Source organism: Trichechus manatus, unplaced genomic scaffold (genome assembly GCF_000243295.1).
Source record: "Trichechus manatus latirostris isolate Lorelei unplaced genomic scaffold, TriManLat1.0 scaffold00123, whole genome shotgun sequence".
In the NCBI taxonomy this organism is placed as follows: Eukaryota; Metazoa; Chordata; class Mammalia; order Sirenia; family Trichechidae; genus Trichechus; species Trichechus manatus.
In genome coordinates, this window is record NW_004444059.1 from 2217140 (window position 1) to 2241671 (window position 24532).

Consider the following 24532-nt stretch of genomic DNA (forward strand, 5'->3'; position numbering starts at 1 on the left):
AGATCCAGTCCACAGTCAAGAGGAAAGGATTAAAAATGAGGATGAATATCAGGAGGTGAGATTCATTGGGGACCACAAAGAATAAAGGAAGACAAGTTTGGAAAAGTAGGCTGGGGCCAGATCAAAGAAACCCCGTGAATGCTAACCCAAGAACTTTATTCATTTGGAAACAGAGGGTAGAGAGAAGCAAATTTAATGTGTAAACTTACTTTAGGCAAATTGAACTGTCCGATAGATAGAATTTTAAGGATCATCCTAAAGACCAGCAGTGTAACAAGTTGAGAAGGTGAACTAGTTACAGATCCCACAAACAAAACTACTGTATTTTATTAGGTGATAATGATCACATAATTCTACAGAAGATAGCTACCTACCTTCACTAAAAACTTCAAACAACCTACCTTGACAATGCATTCCTGAAAATTCAAAGTTGACAACTGATATTTTTGATTGTTTTTCCATTTTAGGATCGGTGATAAAGTTTGTTCTCAACAGCTTTCAAAATTCTTTGACCCCAACCCACAGTAAGAAATATATTTTACATCACAACTCAGAATGCCCACATATTTATACAAAACTAAAATAAAAATTTTACAGAATACTTAGCATTATTATATATGTCATACTAATATTTTTTATTCTATCCTGTTCTATTTCATTAAAGAAAAAACAAAAGCTAGTAGCAATCCACTGAATTGATCACAGTCCACCACCGGTTCTCATTCTGCAGTTTGAAAAATGTTGCTGTTCTAGAACATTAGCTTAGAAAGCAAACAAAATTGTAGTACTTCTGACCAATAGGTATTTGGTGGTAGCAAACCAAAAAAAAACCAAATCCATTGCCATCAAGCCGATTCCAACTCATAGCAACCCTATAGAAGAGAGTACAACTGCCTCATAGGATTTCCAAGGAGCAGCTGGTGGATTCAAACTGCCGACCTTTGGTTAGCAGCTAGTTCTTCACCACTGCACCAACAGGGCTCCGTACAGTTTCCCAGAAATCAGATGAGGACACTATGTCCCATGCATCTTAGCCGAAAGCATAAAAGAAAAAAACTCAAAAAGCACATGGGGCCCAGTTGGAAGCCAGTTGAGTCAGCAGATAGACCTCACATCGGCCCTTTGAAACATGAATCGACCTGGCAATAGAAAAATGGAAGTTTCAACTCCTTTTTTTTTTGTCATTTACTGTTCAGGTTCTGATCCTACAGAAGTCAGATTAAGATTACATCCCCTGCCACCCCCACCCCCAATTTGCCCTCAATTTTACAGGTCTTGCGCTTCTCCTAAGTATGTGTTGCAATGCAAACCATTAAAAAGGCCAAAGGACAAGAGGTCTAGTTGTGAGAGTGCAATTTGCCAGCCATAACCACCAGCCCTGAGGGCTTCTGCAGCACCCCTGACTGTGCCAGGGACCAACCAGAGACTCTCACCTGGATGAAAAAGGGGTTTAAGCCCTTTTGATTTTTATCAGCTGAAACCTAATATAAGAGCGTTTTCCCAGACTCTTCTCTAATTCTCCAATACAAATCTCAGATTGTTCTCCTGACCAGAAGAGTTGATGGATGTTACTAAAGAATGTATGTGGAAGGAAAATAATCGATTTTTTTTCAGCACCAACTGTGTGTCAAATTCCAGACCTGCCCTCGGAGAATTCACAGTCTTTTGGGGGAGACAAGACTACAAATTTCAACAATTTTCAGTACAAGACAACAAGGGTTTTAAAAGTCCTGCACTCATGGTTTCAGAAAACACTACCTGCAAAAAGAGGTCTGAGAAGGTAGGGCTTAAGGCAGAGAGACTTTCTCGAGGATCAAGACTCAGCCTTGAGTGATGTTGGCATTGCGGGGAGGAGAGTTGTAGGGCACCAGAGCAGGAAGGAGTATTGTTATGTGAGACTGGTCTGACCAGAGTAGAAGGTTAAGGGTGGGGAGCACATGAATGTAAAGAGGAAATCGGGTCCACCCCTGTCAATTACGAACACTGGTGCGGGCAGACGGCACGGGCAGCCTCACGTGCCACGGAAATAGACAGTTGTACAGATTTCCTCAGGAAAACATATTGAAAGCAAAAATTGTGATCACACTCAACCCTTTCCTCTATGCCCTGCCCAACGTCTCCCACGTCCCCAAAAGGAAGGGAGCAGTAGGTCAAACGCGTTTGTTTATTCATTCATTCAACAAGCATTTCTCTCTTAAGCAGTCTTTGTTTTCAGAAACTCCGGCCTTTCCGGCAGCGCCAAGTATTCCACAGCGAAAGGGCCCCTTAGATGCCTGGCTCAGCAAGACCATATTATCACTGGAAGGGAAAGGACTGGGGTGGGGAGAAAGCATCTCAGACCGGCATTCCAACGAAGGCAGTACCTTTGTAAACACAAGGAAAAGAAGGCGAGGAGGGAGAGAAGAGCTCTTAAATTGGGTGGTGGGGGGATGAAATGTGTCTGCAAAGGGAACATTAGGGACTCCTAAACCGCATCACAAGAGCGAGCCTCCGAACTCGAGCTCCTTTTCAAAGGGTCTGGCTTGCTGGTCGGGATGTGGCTTTTCCTCTATAAGGTTTTCCATTTCCATACGAAAAGGATGTCCCAAAACAGATCTGCCAACCGACCTAATCGCGCTAGTTTTGAAGAGTGAAAGCAGGTCTAGATGGATAAGAAAGAACGAGAACAGAAACCGACCACCAGAACAACGTTGCTGTTTTGGCCCAAGTTTGCGAGTGAAAACCCAATGTAAATCACAAAAGTAACAGGCACGAAGCGGATGAGTGGGCGGGATGTGTCCCCAAAAAGCCTCGAGGAGAAAGCAAAGACTGCTGGTAACTAGCAACAGAAGGGAATTTGAAGGAGAATGCTCTTCAAACACAGCCACATGTGTTGGGCACCAACCCGAGTTGAAATGAACAGGCCGAGGAAAGCATCCAGGGGTCTTTTCGGACTGATGGGGAAACTACAGAGAGAAACGTTTGGCTTTGCTAGAGGGTCGTGGGCGCCAGCGGACTGGGCGGGGCAGGGCTGGCCAAGTCAGCGACGGGGGGGAGGGGTGCGGAAAGGGGGAGGGCGGTGGGGCGGCAGAGGCGGGGTCTGGGGGGCAGGGTGGGCCGGGGGCGGAGCCCAGGTGGTGTTGATACACAAAGAGAAGCCACCCGGGCGGCTGCGGCCCCGCCCCCTGACGCGTCGGCCGGGACCGCAGTTATAATGCTGCTGGCTGGGCTGCCTTAGAGCCGTGAGACGTCGCCGCCCCGGAGCGTGTAGTGTCACCCCGCCGCCCGCAACTGGACCACGCGTTCCCGCACCTTCGCGCTTTCCCTTGAGACGGCGGAAGCCAGAGGATTGGGGCGGCAACTTACCATTTTTTTTAAATTAAAATTGTATTTCCTGCCTTTTGTTGGTTTTTAAAATTTTTTAAAATTTTTTATGACTTGGGGTTTGACTGAGAAAAACCCACCGAAGCCGTTTTTGTGAGGTTTCCGGGACTCAGGAGCGGAGACACCAAGGTAACGGGTTCTGGGGACGTCCCTGCAAAAGGCGCGGGGCTTGGGCGGGAATGGGGGAGGGGCGCCCAGGAGGGGCCGTAGCGGGAAGGCAGCGGGGGACACGTCTCTGGGTGCGGGTATTTTTGCCCGGCGGGGCTCACGTATGGTCCCAGCCCGCTGCACGGGTCGCCGCCCGCCCGGGCGGGAAGGGGGCGCAGGGCGGGACCGCGTGCCCGCTCCGCGCGGAGCCGCTTCCTCCCGGTAGGGGGAGGGGAACGAGCCCGGCCCGTGGCTGTACTGCAGCAACTCTTGTGACTACATTCGTAAAAATAATAAAAATTAAATCCAGGGAGCCGAAAATCTGGGGGCGGCAGAGATGCATTTGGGCTTTATTATAATAGAGGCCAAGATTGGGGAAGACAGGGTGGGAACGTTTGACAATTTATGATCGATATTGCATCAGTTTCCTTTCGGGGATAGGAGGGGCCAGCCCGGCGAAGTGCTCGCCAGCCGAATGCCTCTGGATGTGTGTACCGGAGGGTACGGTGTGCATGTGTAAACAACCCCACGGCGCCCAGTGCGCGCCCGGGAACGGGCATTTTTCCCCTCTCGAAAGCTCTTTCCGCCTCAGTCTGGACATATGTTACCTGTCGCAGGAGCATTTCTCCATCTGGGGGGCTCTGGGCATTAAAAGACGGGTTACAGCGGCATTGTTGTTATAAATGCTAGAAACTGGGAGCCGTGCGCCTAGGTTGCATGCCCACCTAGCAAATGCGGGGGCAGGATGTGTGCCCTGCGTACCTGTGCACTACTGAAGAAGCTGGAGGGAAAAATCAAACAGAGCCCCCCCTCGCTTAGACTTGGGATAACGGAGAGGGTGAAATCCTAAAATCTGCCCGAAAGGGGACTCAGCGTCCGGAAGGCGCCGGCCTCCGCGGGCGCAGCGTTGCGGTGGGATCATCTTTGTTCTCGGCGGCACGGCTGTCTGTACTTTTCCGCCCCTCGGCGCGCCCCCGCCCTTCGCGCTCCGCTGGTACTTTTCCACTCGCCTGGCCGGGGATGAATCAGCCGCGCTGCACCGCCCGGCGGCGTCACGTGACCGCGCTGGGCGGGCGAGCGGGCGCTGCAGTCCTGACGCTCCGCCTCTACCTTCGCAGACAGACGCGAGCCCCGGTGCACCGCCAAGGACAAAAGGAGCACAGCGCTGATCGTTGCACCCCATTCCTTGCAGTGCCCAGCATGAAGAAAGCCGAAATGGGAAGGTTCAACATTTCCCCGGATGAGGACAGCAGCAGCTACAGTTCCAACAGCGATTTCAACTACTCCTACCCCACCAAGCAAGCTGCTCTGAAAAGGTAGAAGTTGTGTGCTTTTTTAAAAAAACAAATAGCTTGTGGGGAGGGAGGGATTTTTTACCTAGGACTATACTTTTGTTGATTTAGTTTACTGAATTTGGAGAGAGTGCATAATCTCTGAAACTGTCTGGCTGTTTTATTGCAATGTCAGTATCTTGCGTGAGAGTCGTACTTGATTTTTATGCATTTAAGTAAAGATGTTGTGACAACTGAAAGTGGGCTGTTTTGTTTGTGTTAAAGCGACCTAATGTATAATTGTGTATGTTTCAATCCAATTTAAAATAATATATGTGTTTTTTCCCCTAGCCGTTACGCAGACGTAGATCCTGAAAACCAGAACTTTTTACTTGAATCGAATGTGGGGAAGAAGAAGTATGAAACAGACTTTGTAAGTTAAAAATAATTCGTGTGTCTGTGGCTTTATGGAGTAAAAGAATAGTTTTACTTTTAGTTTTCAAAGCTAACTTGCCCAAAGCTGGTTTTCTCCATTTAATTATTGTTATATGTTTGGTTATCGTTTTCCCTCTATGTAGCATCCAGGTACTACTTCCTTTGGAATGTCAGTATTTAATCTGAGCAATGCGATTGTGGGCAGTGGAATCCTTGGGCTTTCTTATGCCATGGCTAATACTGGAATTGCTCTTTTTATGTAAGTATGTGTAAGTAGTGAGTCTGCCATGCAGGGCAGTTAATGTGATGATAGAACATATATTTTGGCTCCAGAAACTGGATTTACAGTTCAAGTAGTTGATTTAAAAATTATTTGTTTCAAATTAAAAATATTAGAAACCCAAAAGCATCTATTCTATTCAATAAGTACATGATATCAAGAAAGCCAACTGGATAGAAAAATATAGGGTAACATTTAAACTAAAAATACTAACAAGCATAATGCCTCCAAATCAGTTTGGTAAATCGACAAAGGCTCCCCAAGGACCTGTGGCCCATTTACGTACATCGGGAAAAGAACTAATTCTTCTAAGTAGATAGGGTGTGGTTGTATTTACCTGTTCTGGAACATGTTTGTTTAAAGAAAAGTAAGTGATAATTTTTTTGACACTGAAAAGCAACCCATGTGTTTGTTTGGTTTTTTAGTGTTTTTTTTTTTTTTTTACTTGTCTGTGTGATTGCCACATGCCCTAGCAAAAAATGAGGATTTTAATAAGTACCTGCTTTAATTTTTTTTTCTTAGTTGCCCAGTTAGAATTAGTTACTCCTGTGCTTTCCAGAATACCTACAATAGAATTTTAGACTTGCAGAAGACTTTAGAGCAGTGATTCTTTACTATTTTGGGGGGTCATTGAACCTTGGAAAATGTGATTAAAACCAAAAAAAAGGGCCTTCCAGAAAAACAAAAAATACATGTAAATTTGAGTGTGCATTTTCAACGATGTTTGTTATCATGGCCATAAACTTCAAGTACTTACAGACTCCTGGCTAAGACAATTTCTTTAGAGGATTGTTTGACTAAATTGTAAATGAGGAAACCATGAGTACAGTTAGTATGAATTGTCCCTTTGTAAGAGATGTTTAGTTAAGTACTGGTGTCTTCTACTCAAGTTATTTTGTCAAACAGAATAGAATGTTCATGAAAAGAAAAGCAGACCTTTGCAAAGCTCTGCTTTGTGGTGAGATTCCATACAGAGGTTAAGCCTGGCTCTGCTGGGATTTTGTCTGGCTTGCTTCATTAGCATGAGGCTTTTTGAGACCTCTTACGAAGGTGAAGGATGAGAAATTTACATAGAAAAGGTGTTAAAGTTTCAAAGAATATAGTGCGTAACATGCCAAATATGGCATCATTGGATCTTGGTATAAAAACAGGAGGCCCTTTAAAAATGTTGCCAGTGTGGTTATAGTACAGATTTTACATTAGATAAAACAGCACCTGTATTTCATAAGCAAAAGCGAATTTCTGGTATGTTGTCCTTGCACTTTTGAAATTACTTACACTTTAATAGGTGTTCGTGAAAAGCTAGATATATGAACAGTGTGTTTGATGATTAACCATTTTAATAAATGGTTAAATAACATCAGGAGTGCTAAAGTGAGTTTTTAACCCATCAGTATTTTACGAGGTATACATTTAGAGGTATAAAGGTAAACGGGCCAGAGGCTGCGTGGTTGCCATAGTTTGGTTAAACAACGCTCAGCTTATGCAGCTCTGTTGCTAACTTTATCAAGTGTAATCAATCTTTGAGGTTATGATGTCTGTTCATCCTCTATTGTTATTTTAGTTTAAGAGATGGAAGGACTTAATTTGTTAGCAGACTTCTGAAATTGTTTTTGATTAAACAAACAACTTGGTTATAGGTGAGGCTGATGATGATGTCATTTTCCACCTCAGACTAACTAGAGCCCATAAAACTTTCGACAGTTTAATGCCACCTCATGCATTTAATTAATTTTTTTTTTTAACCAGCACCTCACAAGGTGTTATATGCAATTTGCCCATATAGCATCGAGAAACATGTGACTGTCTTGTTTGCAGAGTTTTCTGAGTTTCCCTGATTGTGTTTTTTGCTCGTTTTGGGGGGGAAAAAATATTTCCATGTCCTTGGCTTGCCTGGAGGAAAGGAAAGTGAAGCTGGAGTGAGAATCCCTGCCCTAAGGAAAAAGTAAGGGACATTGAAGTCCCTTTGTTGTTGTTGTTAGGTGCCGTCGAGTCAGTCTTGATCCAGTAGTGACCGTGTGTACAACAGAATTGAACACTGCCCAGTCCTGCACCATCCTCACAGTCATCCCTATGGTTGAACCCATTGTTGCAGCCACCATGTCAATCCATATCATTGAGGGTCGTTGTCTTTTTCGCTGACCCTCTACCAAGCATGATGTCCTCCAGGGACTGGTTCCTTCTAATAACATGTCCAAAGTATGTGAGGTGAAGTCTTGCCATCCTCCTTTCTAAGGAACATTCTGGCCGTACTTTTTCCAAGACAGATTTCTTTGTTTTTCTGGTAGTCCATGGTATATTCAGTATTCTTTGCCAGCACCACCATTCAAAGGTATCAATTCTTCTTTGGTCTTCCTTAGTCATTGTCTAGCTTTTGCAAATGAGGCGATTGAAAATAAGGTCCCTTTAACCCCTCTGTATCTCCCCCCCGCCCAATTCAAGCGAAGTAAAAGTCAAGGGAGAGCCCATACAGTTGGGCTGACAGCCTGCTGCTCCATGTTCTAGCACGGGCATTGTATAACTTTGTGACGATGCTGGGCTTGTATTACCATTGATTGGAAGTAGTTACTTCTCCGATTTGTACCCAGTTGTTCGTAAAACTTGGTAGTGCCTGATACTTAAAATGTTAGGGTGTTTTTCTCCTTTCTAATCCCATTTCTCTTCTTACATGGTCTAAAAACCTTTCCTGTACCTAGCAATTACATTTTACAAGTACCTCCTAGGATGGGTTTAGTGGCAGGTATTATCATCATTTTACAGATCAAGGCAGGCATACAGCTAACTATTATGGTGCTAGAATCAAAATACAAGTCTTGTAACTCCACCACTGGAATATTGGGCTTTCCAGTGTCTCCTGATACTGGCTCAGTGGATAAATCCCTGCCCTTAAGCAGTACTGTAGAACTATTTTAGTATGTGAAACATGATGCAGGTTTTTGGCACCCAGTGAGATAAATTGACAATCCAGCTAGCATAACAGGAGAGTGAACCCCAGTTTTTGAGGAGGACAGTCTAGCATAAGAAATATTAGGACCAGTTCCATAGTTAATGTTGAAATAACAACCAAAAAGAATTGTCTTTTGAACATAGCCATGCTTGTTTATAACCCTGTGCCTTTTCCTTCTTTCATCAGAATTCTCTTGACATTTGTGTCCATAGTATCCCTGTACTCTGTTCATCTCCTTTTGAAGACTGCCAACGAAGGAGGTACAGTAGTAGTCTTGATTTTTCTAAAACAATTTTGTATACTTATCATGATTTTCTTTCTTATAAAATACTTGTTCTTTAAATTACAGGGTCTTTATTGTATGAACAATTGGGACATAAGGCATTTGGATTAGTTGGAAAGCTTGCAGCCTCTGGATCAGTTACAATGCAGAACATTGGAGGTAAGAATTTTTCAAAAAGCAATTCGGGTAGATTTTTTTGCTCGTTGTGTAGCACAGAGTTGTGACACGATAGTTTTAATGTCATGTGCCACATTTTGCACTTGTAATGGTATGATTTTGTTTTCCTCCAGCTATGTCAAGCTACCTCTTCATAGTGAAATATGAGTTACCTTTGGTGATCCAGGCATTAATGAACCTTGAAGATACAACTGGGTAGGTGCTAAGTAAGGTTACTCATAAACAATTACAGTCTAAGATTGTTAGATACACTTTATCAAAGTCAGATACCAAATGATTATTAGTAAATTATTAAATTCCTGAGTGTTCTTTTGTTACCTACCAAAAAGTCCCCCATAAGCTGATTTGAACTTTTGAGGGTGAAAGGCCAAAGATAGTAGCTACCCCAGTAATTCTGTACAAGTAATTTCTAACCCACATGTGAAAACAGGTTTTATGGAATTCACCTCCTCTCTTTTAGGTTCACACTCTCTAGGAAGTTAAAGCTGTGGAACATGTACCCCAGCCTAAGCTAGGACAGAAGCTTTGAATTACGTTAAAAGTTGATTCCTGTCTTGACTTTTTTTTGTTTGACATTCTTAGAAATCAACCTGTTTAAAAAGCACACTATCAGAAAATGGTGGTCATGCTGTTGGAAACTTTATTTTTCCAGCAAAATTATTTATCATAGTGGTCTAACAGGTTTTTATCTGAAGTAAACATGGGGAGGGCTAATTTACTTCCCAACTTACTTGCAGCTCGTTACCTCAAAATAGAGAAGTCTGGTTATCTCTGGGGTGGCTTTAGAAATTTAATTTGATAAGTTGGTCTTCAAATAGTAGTATTTTTTAGCATACTTGTTGCTGACATGAGTGAAGTGGAATTCACAGGCAATTAGAATTTGAAAATAGTGATTTTAAAAAAAGATAAAGTTAATTAAGGAAAAGATATTGCTAGAAGTCTTACGGGCATACGTAGTATTTTCTCTAAAGTTAAGAAAGTTCTTTTGACCACGTTTGAAGACAGGGTGGGTCAAGGTATCACAATATACTCTAATAACCTGCACTAAGTCTTGCTTTTTGGGGAGTTGAGTTTTGCTTTTGGCCTATGCATTTTTTCCAAGTATGAAAATACCTCCTTGCTGAAATGTTTAAATGTGTATATTTGGGAACAAATGTCTGGGAAAAAAACCTTGTTTTCTAGCTTTGGAAACTGCAAGCTAAAGCTATGACAAAGTTGGTGCAGAATTTTTCTAAAAATGCTTAAAGATAAGATTACTGGCGAAACAACGCAGCTCTGTTCCCACATTAGTATCAAGCCGTTAAAGAGCATTTTATGTTATGAACCCACTGGCAGCCTTCCCAGAGCAAAACAGTGAGACAAAAGTTACACTGTTCCATACTGTTTCTAACCTGAGTGAATATTCATCTGGCTCACAAAGTTAAAAGTTTATTCCTGTCTGTAAGCTTGGATAAGCGACATTTTTCCCAAACTTGGGGTTTTTGTGTGTGTGTTTATTTTTATAGCATTTCTATAAAATGAGTCTTGTTAGAATTACAGCCCTTCTGTAATTTTTTTCTTCCGTCTTGTCATTCAGAAGCACTTTTTCTGTTTTTAAAAGATGTGTTTATTGCTCCTGAGGATATTTGTGACAGATTTTTATCTTATTTTTCTTTAATTCAGATTGTGGTATCTGAATGGTGACTATTTAGTTCTGCTGGTGTCGTTGGTGCTCATTCTTCCTTTGTCACTGCTGAGAAATTTAGGTGAGCAAACCCCTTTCTAAAGAGAATTGAAATGAGCCTCTCATTAACTAGTTGACTTTTCTCTTAATAGAAACTAATGAGCTCAAAAGCTTTAATAAACATATCTATGACAGTTGCGGCATGCAGCGCCTGTAGTTCTTTCAAAATCCTAGCAGGCTAGCAACCAAGGGACCAAAACCTTGTGAATTGTTGGGTTTTCATTAACAGTTGCAGTGTCTTACTGTGCTTTGTAAATAATAATATATATTTATCATCCTAGCTTTTAGTAAGTATTACTAAGTAATTCTGTATTTTAATATGTAAGAAGTAGAAATTTAATATTGTACCCCCACTTTGGTGTCTCAAGCCTTCCAAGCAGGATTAACTTATTGAGTAGAGAAAATATTTTTGCCTTGAACAGATTTCATTAAGCTAACGTAGGTATTTTTCCCCCTTATAGGATATTTGGGATATACCAGCGGCCTTTCCTTGTTGTGTATGATGTTCTTTCTGATTGTGGTAGGTATAGTTTTTTTTAAAGCTAGAGATTCTGAGATAAGATTTTTTATAAGCCCTGTCACATTATTTAACTTAACAAAATGCAAAATACTGTATTTTTAGGTGATTTGCAAGAAATTTGAGATTCCTTGCCCAATGGAAATTGCTTTGCTAATTAATGAAACAATAAACAGCACCTTAACACAGCCAACTTTTGCACCTGATGTGACATTTAACATGACTGAAGATGATTCTTGCAGACCACATTACTTTATCTTCAACTCACAGGTAACTAAATACAGTCTTCGTTTTCTCAAACGCAGACACTAGGGAGGAAAACGATCCACTGGAAATTTTAAAATAACTTCCAGGGTAAAGGGAAGAAGGCAATAGGTACTGGTTTAAAAAACTTAGGATTGGCCAGTTAATTCATCACACCTGAACAGATTAAGAGGCGTAGAAACTATGCAAGGGAAACTAATTATTTTAGGGTTTGGTTCTAAGATGAGTTAATATAAAATATAAGATGTGGAACTGTGACAGCATGTGAGTTTGTTACGTGATGATACTAAGTAAAACTTTGCCTTCTTTTCAGACTGTCTATGCTGTGCCAATTCTGACCTTTTCGTTTGTCTGCCATCCTGCTGTCCTTCCCATTTACGAAGAGCTGAAAGAGTAAATAATCTATTTTCATGTAAATTTATTGGGAAAATTGGAAGATATTTTACGACTGTTGCTGTAATCATTGCTAAAATAATATGCATTTTCTTTTGAATTTTCATAGCCGCAGCCGTAGAAGAATGATGAATGTGTCCAGGATTTCATTTTTTGCCATGTTTCTCATGTACCTGCTTGCGGCCCTCTTCGGATACCTGACATTTTATGGTAAATAATGTCTGGTTTATCAAAGTTTATTGGAATGAAATTCATTTATATGATAGTTCCATCACTTAGAAAATTTTCAGTCTGTTTTGGTATGTTTCTTATTTGTGATGAGAAATTGTATTTAGAGCTTAGCGTTTTCTATTGTGTATTTAATCAGTAATTTCTAGAATCCAGGGTCAAAGGTATACCTACCATTAGTCATTTTTGTATGATATTCTTGTCTCTAAGTTCAGGCCGCATAGCTCTCCCATAACCTTCAAATTAAACAACACATACAAACTGTAAGCCAGACCAAAGGATTTCACTATTTAGCTCCTGTTGTTTTTAATGGAGGTCATGTAGCTAAATCTCTATTCAGTATTTAGAAATTTCATTCAATGTTATTTTAATTGCATTAACTATAATTCCAAATTAATCTTATTAGCTTCTTAGTTTATAGTTGTTTTGTGAGTAGCTAATAACTTTTGGGCAAATCTTGCTGTAAAGTTAGATTTACTACTTAATCTCCAGAGGAAACAGCACACTTGAAATTTTCTTTGTCTTTCCACCATAGAACATGTTGAGGCAGAATTACTTCATACCTACTCTGCTGTCATGGCAGCTGATATCCTCCTTCTCATTGTCCGTTTGGCCGTGTTGATGGCTGTCACCCTGACGGTACCAGTGGTTATTTTCCCGGTAAGTAGTTGCTCTGCCTTCAGTAGCAATGAGCTTTTAAACCTATAAAGATTTTGTGAGATTTTCATCTTTTGGGAGAAGGGCAAAACTATTAGAGCAATGCCAAGTTGAAGGTTCTTTTGAAAGGGGTTTTTTCCCCCCTCTCTAAGTTGTGGATTTTAAAAGCACGCTGGGGCATCTTTTTCCATAGTTGAAAATATAGAATGTTCTTAAGTGTTCCCGACGTTCAGGAAACAGCAGTGGAGGAGGAGGTACAATTTTACGTTAGAAATAGCTGCTGTTTTAGACACATTTTCTATTGGTTTGTTTCTTTTCAGTCGTTAAAATTGGATATTCTTTTTTTTGTTTGCAGATCCGGAGTTCCATAACTCAGTTGTTGTGTGCAGGAAAAGATTTCAGCTGGTGGCGTCATAGTTTCATTACGACGTCTATCTTGGGACTTACCAATTTGCTTGTTATCTTCGTACCAACTATTAGGGATATCTTTGGTTTTATTGGTAAGTTTTAGGAAGTATCAAAGTTGATTAAAATATCAGGGTTTGGTTTTTTTTAAATACTTTATTGAATTCTGGGTGAAAGTTTACACAGCAAGTTAGGTTCCTGTTTGACAATTTCCACACAAATTGTTCAGTGACATTAGTTACATTTATCACACTGTGTCAACGTTCTCTGTCTTCTGTTTGTTCCATTTCCAGTACTCTAGTTTCCCTGGCCCTGCATCTTCTCGTCTTTGCTTTTGAGTAATTGTTGACCTTTTGGTCTCCTTCTGATGGTTTTTTAGTAGAATCCCATTCTTAGGGGTAATAGCCTTTATTTTGTGTGCCACTCTGTTTTGCTAAAAGGTCGTGTCGGGATAGGCTTGGTTCTAGGTTTAAGAATATCTCAGGGAGTTCTCTGTTCTCTACTGTACCAGTTTGTCTCACTTTTTTTTTTTTTTTTTTTTAAATAATTTGAGATCTGCTCCACATTTTTCTCCCATTCTTTCCAGGACCATCTATTGTGACCCTGGTCAGGATGGTCAGTGGTGGTAGCCAGGCACCATCTAGTTCTTCTGGTCTCAAGGTGTGGATGAGATTATGGCTCATGTAGACTTGCTGCTTCTCTGAGCTTTTGGTTACCTTCTTCTGTTCTGCCCTGGCGAGTAAAGACCCGTAGTTGTGTCTTAGGTGGCCTCTTGCAAGCGTGAAGACCCCAGATGCTACTCTCTTCACTAGGGTGCAGATCGTGATTTTTGTGAGCTACGTTATGCCAATTGGCTGAGTTGTCCTATGATACTCTGATCCTAAGTTTGCAAACCCAGAAAGCCAATCTTAAAAAGTATTTGGTTATGTCTGAAGAGTATCTGTATTTCTGTCTTCAATGAATATATGTGTTTGCACCCACATATTATTATTTACATGTACCTATAGATACTTCAGAGTCCTAGTGGTGCAGTGGTTAAGAGCTCAGGCTGCTAACCGAAAGGTCAACAGTTCAAATCCACTAGCTGCTCCTTGGAAACCCTATGGGACAGTTCTATTCTGTCCTATAGGGTCGTTATAAGTCAGAATCGACTCAACAGCAACGGGGTTTTTTTTTTGGATAGATACTTACATCTGTTCTCACCTATGTACGTACCTGTACTTAGCCGTATACCAATATGCCTGTACCTATCCGTATGTGCTCAAACACTTGTTTTTCCTTAGATTGTGCCATGCTCACTACATCCACTTTTGATGCCGCCTTTTTTTTCCCCAGCACCAAAAATAACAGTTTTTTACGGTTTAATAAATGACAAGTGACTCATTAAATTCTGAAGAAAAGGTAAATTTTTTTTTACAGGTGCATCTGCAGCTGCTATGTTGATTTTTATTCTTCCGTCAGCCTTCTATATCAAGTTAGTGAAGAAAGAACCTATGAAATCTGTACAAAAGATTGGGGTGAGTAAAAGATTCCTCAACTGATTCTAATTTTTGTCTCTTAGCATTCATTTGCTGTAGTTTCCGTTTTAAGCTTCTAATAAATATTTCTGTGATGATGCACTTCACAGATGGAAGATTGGAGGAGTGAGGTGTAAGTCAGTTTGCCACCTAATAAGTTAATGATCAGGTATTTTAGAGAGAGGAATAGAGATAAAGAGGAGTGTAAGATGCTGTCCCATTTGCTTAACCGGTATTTGTTGACTGCCTACTGTGTGACAGGCACTTTACTCTGGGCATTGAGCATATAAAATAGGGGAAGAAAATGGGATCCTTAGTTAAATGGGACTGACTGTCTTCATCTTTGTAGAAGAGCAAAGCTCTGGGCAGCCTTTTCTTTCTTGGTACTGTCCACTATTATGTATTTACTCTAAAGTGTAATAACAACTGATTATAAAGCTTGTTACCCACAAACGATAGGGTTCTAGTAACAGAACCTTAGTGGGGGCTTTTACAAAAAGTAGTGTGATTTTCAGTCTTTATTTTTCACTGCCATTCTGGTCTGATCAAAGTACTAGATTGTTTATAAACCGACAGCTGTTGTCTTATTTTGCTCAAGATTAGACATTGGCAGTAATTGAAGGGTAGGATTAGGAGCAAGTTACTTTTGTCTCTTAGAAAGACCTAGCTTTGACTTGGGCTGCATCTTAGAATGACTTAAGTTTGGTTTTGTGACTTAATTTTTCCTTTAAAAATGCAAAAAAAAAAATCCAGCCCAGTTGTATATAAAGTAGTTTATTCCTTAATGTAAGTTAGTTTTTCATTTGATACAAAGGCAGTTATTTGTGCTATGGATAATCCCCTTGATCACTCAAAACAGTTTAAATATATTAAGCCAAGGTAAAACTATTGGTTTATAGAAGAATATAGACATAATTTTGGTAATTATGAGAGAACTTTTTTAAAATTGTAGGAAAAGGAATATTAGGCATATATGTTTTGCTGTTTGCTTGGCTGATCACTTTTCTTTGTGTCTTGGTACAGGCTTTGCTTTTCCTGTTGAGCGGCATAGTGGTGATGACTGGAAGCATGACACTGATTGTTTTGGATTGGGTGCACAATGCCCCTGGAGGTGGCCATTAACTGGCACCACTCAAACTCCAGTACTAGTCCGTTTGATGCCAGTGTTGTTCAACTCTCAGCTAACTATGAAATTTCACCTAATGTTTTCAGTTTCACTTCCTTTTGAAGTGCAGATTCCTCGCTGGTTCTTCTAAGTACAGAATAAGTGAACTCTTTTAAGAAACTATTCTGTATGATAGAAACGGATATTGACAGCAAACCACGAGTCTCGGGTGAAGGGAAGTGACAGTTTTATTCCATTCCAGAGAATGGACGAACTCTTTAACTTTTATCAAGCCACATGTTTGGCTTTGTCATTAACTTGGATATTTTATTATTTTACTTGAATGTGCCTAATGGAACCATTCGATGTGAGAAACTATTCTTAATTTACAGCAAAGTATTGAAATAACTATTGAGAAAAACACTATTACTTTTTGTACCAAAAATACTTATAGACCTCAAAAGCACTATTTTACTTTTAAGAATTGCTTTTTTTTGAACTTTATCCAGAAACAGTTGTCAATAAATACTGTGAAAAAATTTCATTGATATTTAAAGACAAGTATTAGTATTATGAAATGAATGATTTGCCCTTTTGTAGGCATAATAAGCCAAATAATTTTTTTACCCAAAATAATTTTAGAGAAAATGATGTAATGAAAAATTATACCATTGAATACAAACATAGTTTACTCCATTGAAAACTTCACCATTACTCTAAAGGATAATTAATGGATTTTTGCTATACCAAATCAGATGAATGCCATTCATCACTTTTCTGTCCCCCAATAATCTGGTTTATACAGACTCTGAGATGCTTATTATGGCTTCAACCTATTAGAATGGAAGATAATGCAGAGATTTCTGTGGAAAATAACTAATTCTGAGGTACCAAATAGTGCAATTGGGTAAGACAGGGTTTATTCAGTTGCATCTGTCTCCAGAGTTGTATTGATAGCTCTGGGTCTTTTTTTGGGCCAGACCTTTTTGGACATTGCTTCCAGCAGGGAAAAGTGGGCATTTGGTGGCTATAGGCCAAAACTGTTTATCCCGAGAGTACAACTTTTCAAAATGCTCGTCTACTGCTGGAGGTGTGAAATACTTGATGATGTGTGGCGTAGTTGTGTTCATGTTTTGTCTACGGTAGAGGTCTAATCCACAGGTTACACCGGTATTTGGTGTAAGTTCTCTTTGTATAGGCCACTGGGTTTCTCATGCAGTAAGCTTTTAAAAAACTCATGCACTAGATTGTCATCTCATTCTTGTACAACTTAGAATTATTTGTTTACATCCAGCAAATCATTAGCTAGGGAAAACAGTGCAATCTGAGTGTACATTGTAGTTTTGGTCACACTGCATGTTCACCCGACCATTTCAGTCCTGGTTAGAAGTGAAAACATTACTTTTAAACTTGGCTTTGAGAGCACATTTATTGTACGTTATGGTGTATGGTGAATATATTATTAAATAATGTGGTACTTTGCTCATCAGGTATAATGTCTGAAGTCTAACATACATAATTCCATTAGTGGTTGAGGGAAGCAAATAATGGAATCATCAGTTGGTCATCTGGCTCTAAGGTTATCTCTTGAACAAAACCTTTTTAGTTTTAGGCTAGAGCCAGAAATGTGGCAGACATGGTTTATGTTACACATTCTTGTATTATATGTGAATAAATTATAGGCAGGATATGTCTGTAATTAAAGATCCTTATGGAACTGGAAGACATCTTGTAGTGCTACATTGGGTGAAACCAATGGTCCATTTCTGTTTATTTCTCCAAAAATAAAATAATTTGGGGACCATCTAGAAAGGCAGTGAGAAGATGGATTCTACAGCACTGCTTTCATTTATTGGGCTTTTGGCACTCCATTTGAATCCAGAACCTCACCTCCAGCTCAGACCAAGAATTGGCACTTCTGCTTGAGTCCCTGGAATGAATTGCTGATTCCGTGTCAGATCTGCCAGGGAATGTCAGGAGTTTTTTTTTCCCCTACACTTTGCATCCTTTCAGATGTGAGAAAATACTGTTTAATGGCAACCAGGAAGGAAGGAATGGAAAAAGAATCCTTGCAGCAAATCAGTGTGGGGAGGTTCCTTCAATCCTCTTCGGCTATATTTGAAGTTCAAAATAAGCTGTCTAGGGTAAACTGCAATGCATGAGTTTCTTGGAGCTATCTTGTTTGCCTGAGGTTCCTAAACAGTGAATTCCCATTAATGAGCAGTCTTCAGTATTAAAACCACTGTCTTGTCACCTCATTTTGCATTACTGTCTTCCGTGGATGTTTCAGTTATAACTGTAATGTTATTTATAGAACAGCATTAATCCATTAAAGCTAACCTATTTTTCAATATTTATGATAATCTATGTACATACATTGTCCATATGTATTTGTAAATAGATGTATATAATGTTAGGTTTGGGTCTTGGGTTCAATTGTATATATTCCTGTAAGTTTCCTAACTGCATTTTGATGAATTCCTATTATGTATCTATATAAGAATTGTCCCAAAAGTACCTGTACAGACTCCATTATAAAGAAATTGACATTGTATACAAACAATAAAAATTCAAGGTAATGTTTGTTTAAATTATATTTTCAGTTAAAAAAAACTGGTTGAACATCAATTTTTTTCATGAAAACTGGTGCAAGTTCCGATCTCTAAATTTTAAATGAGGTCTAAAATTTCAAAATGCAGTGGTTATCAAAATGTGATCTAGTGTAATGAAATCAAATGTGATTTAGTGTAATGACCTTTAAGAACCTGGGTGTGTTAACTTTATGTATATAGTGTAAATATCCCCACTTGTACTGTTAGAGGCCAACAATTCCAGTATGGCTTGTTGGCAAAGAGTGCTACACCGTTTCAATGAAACAATGTTTGTTTTAACTCAACTAAAATAAATACATACGCACATAATCCTGAGTGACAGTGTTTTCTTTGAGGTAATGGGATAAGCAGTGTCTCACATATTTTGTAAGTACAGCACCAAGCACTTTGTAGGTGCCTGATAAATGTTAACGATTATCATGATTTTTTTTTTAATCAGAAAAACAAGCTTATTTTACTTAAAGTTCCTAAAAATTACAAGTTTACAAAGATGGAAAGGGATGAAGAGTTGTTTTAAAAGAAAATAACAAAGGCTAAGGACCTTGACTCTTAGGCCTGCTGACCAGAGTAAATAGGCCAGGAGTACATTAGAATCAACTGGGAAGTTTTAAAACATGTAGCTTCCTGGAGCATGTGCCTAGATCTGCTGATTCCATAAGTCCAGAGTGTATCCCGGGATCGTTCAGAAAGCTACTCAGGTGATTCTCCTGCACAGTTAGAATTAAGGGGCACTGAAGTGGGACTGGGGCCCTGGTGATGCAGTGGTTAAGAGCTCAAGCGGCTAAACAAAAGGTATGCAGTTAGAATCCACCAGCCACTCCTGGGAAGCCTTATGGGGCAGTTCTACTCTGTCGTATAGGGTGGCTATGAGTCAGAATTGACAGCAACGGGTTTGGGTTTGTTTTGGAAGTAGGGCTGGGAAGAAATCAGATTAGTTCAGTTTCATTGAACTAGTCTCAGGAGAGGAGATTTTTGTAAGTTTGGAGAGGAACTGTTGGACAAGCTGATAAATGAGTAAGTTTACCTGAGTGACAAGATGTGGGGAGGGTGACTGAGATACAGGCAATAGCTCAGGTATGTCTTAATTGGTAGCCTTAAAAGCTCGAGGTTGTAAGGTTGAAGTATCTAAAGCTGAAGTGAAAATTCAGAGAATTGCAGATGTGCTTGGGAATGGTTTCAAAGGCAAGGGAACTTTCTCCAAGCAACTGATAACCAGCTACTATCCAACTATGGTCAGTTGGGAAGGAATATTTATGATCAGGAGGTGCAGCAGAATTTGCAACAAATCTGAATTGAAAAATAAAGGACAGTTGTGAAATTTTCAGTTACTCATTCAACAAGCTTTAATTGAACACACATTATGTGCGTAGTAATTACTGCCAGCTAAGCAATGCCTTGATGCCATCACCTTAGCTTTCAAGGTAGGAATTCGGCCTGGAAGACCCTTTGGTCCCATCTCAGCCAGTCAGCCGAGCCACTCTTCAAAGCACATTCCTAATTTCCAACCACTCTTCTTCCTCTGCAGTGTCCTTGTTGGAGAGTAACACAGTCTGCCTTCTAGGCCCCTGGGAGAGTGTATGAGGTGGGATTGTAACTTGCTCATCTCTGTGCCTCCTCAGAGCCCAGCACTACCTTGGACGTTGTAGGCCTACCACAACTGCATTTTGAGTTAAAAGTTTATTCCAAAGTTTCAGGTCACCAACCTCAGAACAGACTTGTTTATGATAATGATAGCCATAATTTATTGAGTATCTACTACATGCTAGATAGATCACTTCTACAATTTATAGTCACTTTAAAATAGTTATTATTGTTTCATTTTTAGAGGTAGAAGACTAAGTCCCAGAGTGGTTAACTTACATTCTCACAGAAAATAGGGTAGAGTTATTTGTCAGACAGTAGTTGTTAAGTGCCGTCGAGTCTGCTCCGACTCATAGCAACCCCATGTACAACAGAACTAAACACTGCCTGCCCTGGGCCATCCTCACAATCATTGCTATGTTTGAGCTCATTGTTGCAGCCACTGTCAATCCATCTCACTGAGAGTCTTCCTCTTTTTCCCTGACCCTCTGCTTTACCAAGCATGCAGTCCTTCTCCAAGGACTGGTCCCTGCTAACAACATGTCTAAAGTATGCAAGATGAAGTCTCGTTATGCCCTCTTCTAAGGAGCATTCTGGTTGTACTTCTTCCAAGACAGATTTGTTCATTCTTCTGGCAGTTCATGATACATTCAATATTCTTTGGCAACACCATAATTCAAACACATCAATTCTTCGGTCTTCCTTATTCATTGTCCAGCCTTCCCATGCATATGAAGCGGTTGAAAATATCATGACTCAGGACAGGTGTGCCTTAGTCTTCAAAGTGACATCTTTGCTTTTTAACACTTGAAAGAGCTCTTTTCAGCAGATTTGCCTAATGCAATATGTCATTTGTTTTCTTGATTGCTGCTTCCATGGGTGTTGATTGTGGATCTAATTAAAATGAAATCCTTGACAACTTCAGTATTTTCTGTTTACCATGATGTTGCTTATTGGTCCAGTTGTGAGGATTTTTGTTTTCTTTATGTTGAGGTGTTGTCCATACTGAAGGCTGTGGTCTGTGATCTTCCTCAGTAAGTGCTTCAAGTCCTCTTCGTTTTCCAAAAGCAAGGTTATGTCATCTGCATTTCACAGGTTCTTGATGAGTCTTCCTCCAATCTTGATGCTGTGTTCTTCATATAGTCCAGTTTCTTGGATTATTTGCTCAGCATACAAATTAAAAAAGTATGGTGAAAGGATACAACCCTGACACACACCCTTCCTGGCTTTAAACAATGCAGTATGCCCTTGTTCAGTTCAAACGACTGCCTCTTGGTCTATGTACAGTTTCCTCGTGAGCACAATTAAGTGTTCTGGAATTCCCATTCTTTGCAATGTTATCCATAATTTGTTATGATCTGCACAGTCAAATGCCTTTGCATAGTCAATAAAACACCGGTAAACATCTTTCTGGTATTCTCTGCTTTCAACCAAGATCCATCTGACATCAGCAATGATATCCCTGATTCCGCATCCTCTTCTGAATCTGGCTTGGATTTCTGGCAGTTCCCTCTCAATGTACTGCTGCAACCGCTTTTGAATCATCTTCAGTAAAATTTTACTTGCATGTGTTACTAATAATATTGTTTGATAATTTCTGCATTCTGTTGGAACATCTTTCTTGGAACGGGCACAAATATAAATCTCTTCTAGTCCGTTGGCCAGGTAGCTGTCTTCCAAATTTCTTAACATAGATAAGTGCTTCCAGGATTGTATGTATTTGTTGAAATATTTCAACTGGTATACTGTCAGTTCCTGGAGCTTTGTTTTTTGCCAATGTCTTCAGTGCAGTTTGAACTTCTTCCTTCAGTACCATCTGTCTTAGTCATCTAGTGCTGCTGTAACAGAAATACCACAAGTGGATGGCTTTAACAAAGAGAAGTTTATTCTCTCACAGTCCAGCAAGCCAAAAATTCGGATTCAGGGCGTCAGCTCCAGGGGAAGGCTTTCTCTCTCTGTCAACTCTGGAGGAAAGTCCTTGTGATGCATCACTCTTCCCTTGGTCTGGGAGCATCTCAGCACTGGAACCTCCGGTCCAAAGGACGGGCTCTGCTCCTGGCACTGCTTTCTTGGTGGTATGAATTCCCCACTCTCTGCTTGCTTCCCTTTCCTTATCTCTTATAAGATAAAAGTGTGGTGCAGGCCACAGCCCAGGGAAACTCCCTTTACATTGGATCAGGGATGTGACCTTAGTAAGGGTGTTACAATCCCACCCTAATCTTCTTTAACATAAAATTACAGTCACAAAATAGAGGACAACCACAGTACTGGGAATTATGGCCCAGCCAAACTGATACACACATTTTTGGGGGGGCATAATTCAATCCATGACACCATCAGTTCTTGATCATATGCTACCTCTTGAAATGGTTGAACATCAACCAATTCTTTTTGGTACAGTGACTCTGTGTATTCCTTTCATCTTCTTTTGATGGTTCAATATTTTGCCCATAGAATCCTTCAAAATTGCAACTTGTGCCTTGAATTTTTTCTTCAGTTCTTTCATCTTGAGAAATGCCAAATTTGTTCTTCCCTTTTGATTTTCTAACTCCAGGTGTTTGTACATTTCAGTAGAACACTTTACTTTGTCTTCTCAAGCCACCATTTGAAGTCTTCTTTTCAGCTCTTTTACTTCGTCATTTCTTCTATGTGCTTTAGCTGCTGTATGTTCAAGAGCAAGTTTCAGAGTCTCTTCTGGCATCCTTTTTTTTTTTTTTCTAATTGTATTTTGTTGTTATTGTTGAGAATATATACTGCAAAACATACACCAATTCAGCAGTTTCTACATGTACAATTTAGTTACCTTAATTACATTCTTCAAGTTGCGCAACCATTCCCACCCTCCTTTTCTGAGTTGTTCCTCCCTCATTAACATAAACTCACTGACCCCTAAAGTTTCTACCTAATCTTTTGAGTTGCTGTTGTCAATTTGATCCCATATAGATAGTTCTTAAAAATGGCATAATGGTCAAGGCAGGCCTTTTCTACTAGTTAATCTAAATTATTGTTCAGTTTTGAGATGAATTCAGAGAATATTTTTGGTTTAAAATTTAAAGAATATCTCAGAGCAATAATTTCAAGGGTTAATCCACCCTCTATGGCTCCAGAAAGTCTAGAGTCCATGAAAGTTTGAAATTCTTTTCTTTATTTTCCTCCTTTTGATAAGGATTTTTCTATGGAATCTTTGATCAAAATGTTCAGTAAGTAGCCCGGCACCATCCAGTTCTTTGGTCTCATGGTAAAGGAGGCAGTTGTTCATGGAGGCAGTTAGCCACACATTCCACATCCTCCTCCTGTTCCTGACTCTCCTTCTTCCTCTGTTGCTCCAGGTGAATAGAGACCAACTGTTGTGCCTTGGATGGCTGCTTGCTAGCTTTAAATATCCCAGGCCCTACACAACAAACTAGGAGGTAGAACAGAAGCACTAAACATGTTATTAGGTCAGTGAAGTGGGTTGTCCCATGAAACCATGACCCTAAACCTGCAAACCAAGGAACCAACTCCCATGAAGTGTTTGGTTGTACACAAGCAGCCTCAGGAGCTACTCCTTTTTATTTTTTTAATTTTTTTTGTTTTTTGTCATTGTTGTAAATATATCTATCATATAATGTTTGCCAATCCAACTTTTTATAGGTGTACAACTTATTGGCAGTCATTACAATAAACAGCTGTGCAACCCTACCCTTAATCAATGCGATTTTCCATCACCATCAACCCCCTTCTCCCCCACCTCCACCCCTGGTAACCACTAATAAACTTTGGTCTCTGTACATTTGCCTTTTCTTGTCTTTTTGTATAAGTGAGGTCATATAAGTGTGATTGGCTTATTTCACTCAGCGTAATGTCTTCAAGTTCCATCCATACTGTAGCATGTATCAAGACTTCATTTCTCCTACTGGCTGAGTAGTATTCCATTGATGTATGTACCGCATTTTGTTTATCCTCTCGTCTGTTTATGGGCTTTTAGGTTGTTTCTAACTTTTGGCTATTGTGAATAGTGCTGCAATGAACATTGGTGTCTGACATCTATTTTGGTCTTTTCTTTCTTTCCTGTCTTTTTAATGACCTTTTGCTTTCTTCGTGTATGATGTCCTTCCACAACTCATCTGATCTTTGGTCATTAGTGTTCAATGCATCAAAGCTATTCTTGAGATGGTCTCTAAATTCAGGTGGAATATACCCAAGGTTGTATTTTGGCTCTCTTGGACTTGTTTTAATCTTCTTTACCTTCACCTTGAACTTGCATATGAGCAATTGATGTTCTGTTCCACAGTTGTCCCCTGGCCTTGTTTTGGCTGATGATATCGAGCTTCTCCATTATCTCTTTCCACAGGTGCAGTCGATTTGATTCCTGAGTATTCCATCTGGTGAAGTCCACACGTATAGTCGCAAATTATGTTGTCAAAAAAAGGTATTTGCAATGAAGAAGTCATTGGTCTTCAAAATTCTGCTGTGTGATCTCCAGTACAAGGCTCTATTTTCCAACTACCAATCCTTCTTCTTTGCTTCCAGCTTTTGCATTCCAATCACCAGTAATTGTAATGCATATTGATTGCATGTTTGATCAATTTCAGACTGCATAAGTTGGCAAAAGTCTTAAACTTCTCCATCTTTGGCATTAGTGTTT

General features: G+C 39.9%; 1 protein-coding gene across 4 annotated transcripts; it reads left to right on the forward strand.

The window, feature by feature from the left end:
• Positions 1-3235: 3235 nt before the first annotated feature.
• On the forward strand, positions 3236-18639 carry SLC38A2 (solute carrier family 38 member 2). Of its 4 annotated transcripts, none has more exons than XM_023738829.1 (16): positions 3236-3492; positions 4629-4826; positions 5133-5214; positions 5360-5475; positions 8630-8703; positions 8793-8885; positions 9017-9098; positions 10566-10648; positions 11088-11146; positions 11249-11413; positions 11721-11800; positions 11910-12010; positions 12564-12688; positions 13041-13185; positions 14510-14607; positions 15631-18639. In XM_023738829.1, exons 2-16 carry the CDS (start codon positions 4711-4713, stop codon positions 15727-15729), a joined length of 1518 nt encoding a protein of 505 aa, XP_023594597.1. In that variant the 5' UTR covers positions 3236-3492; positions 4629-4710; the 3' UTR covers positions 15730-18639. The 4 variants fall into 4 exon arrangements, with proteins under 4 accessions (XP_023594597.1, XP_023594598.1, XP_004384612.2 ...); XM_023738830.1 differs by having other exon boundaries at positions 4703-4826; positions 15631-18633; XM_004384555.2 differs by lacking the exon at positions 3236-3492 and having other exon boundaries at positions 3596-4826.
• Positions 18640-24532: the final 5893 nt, after the last annotated feature.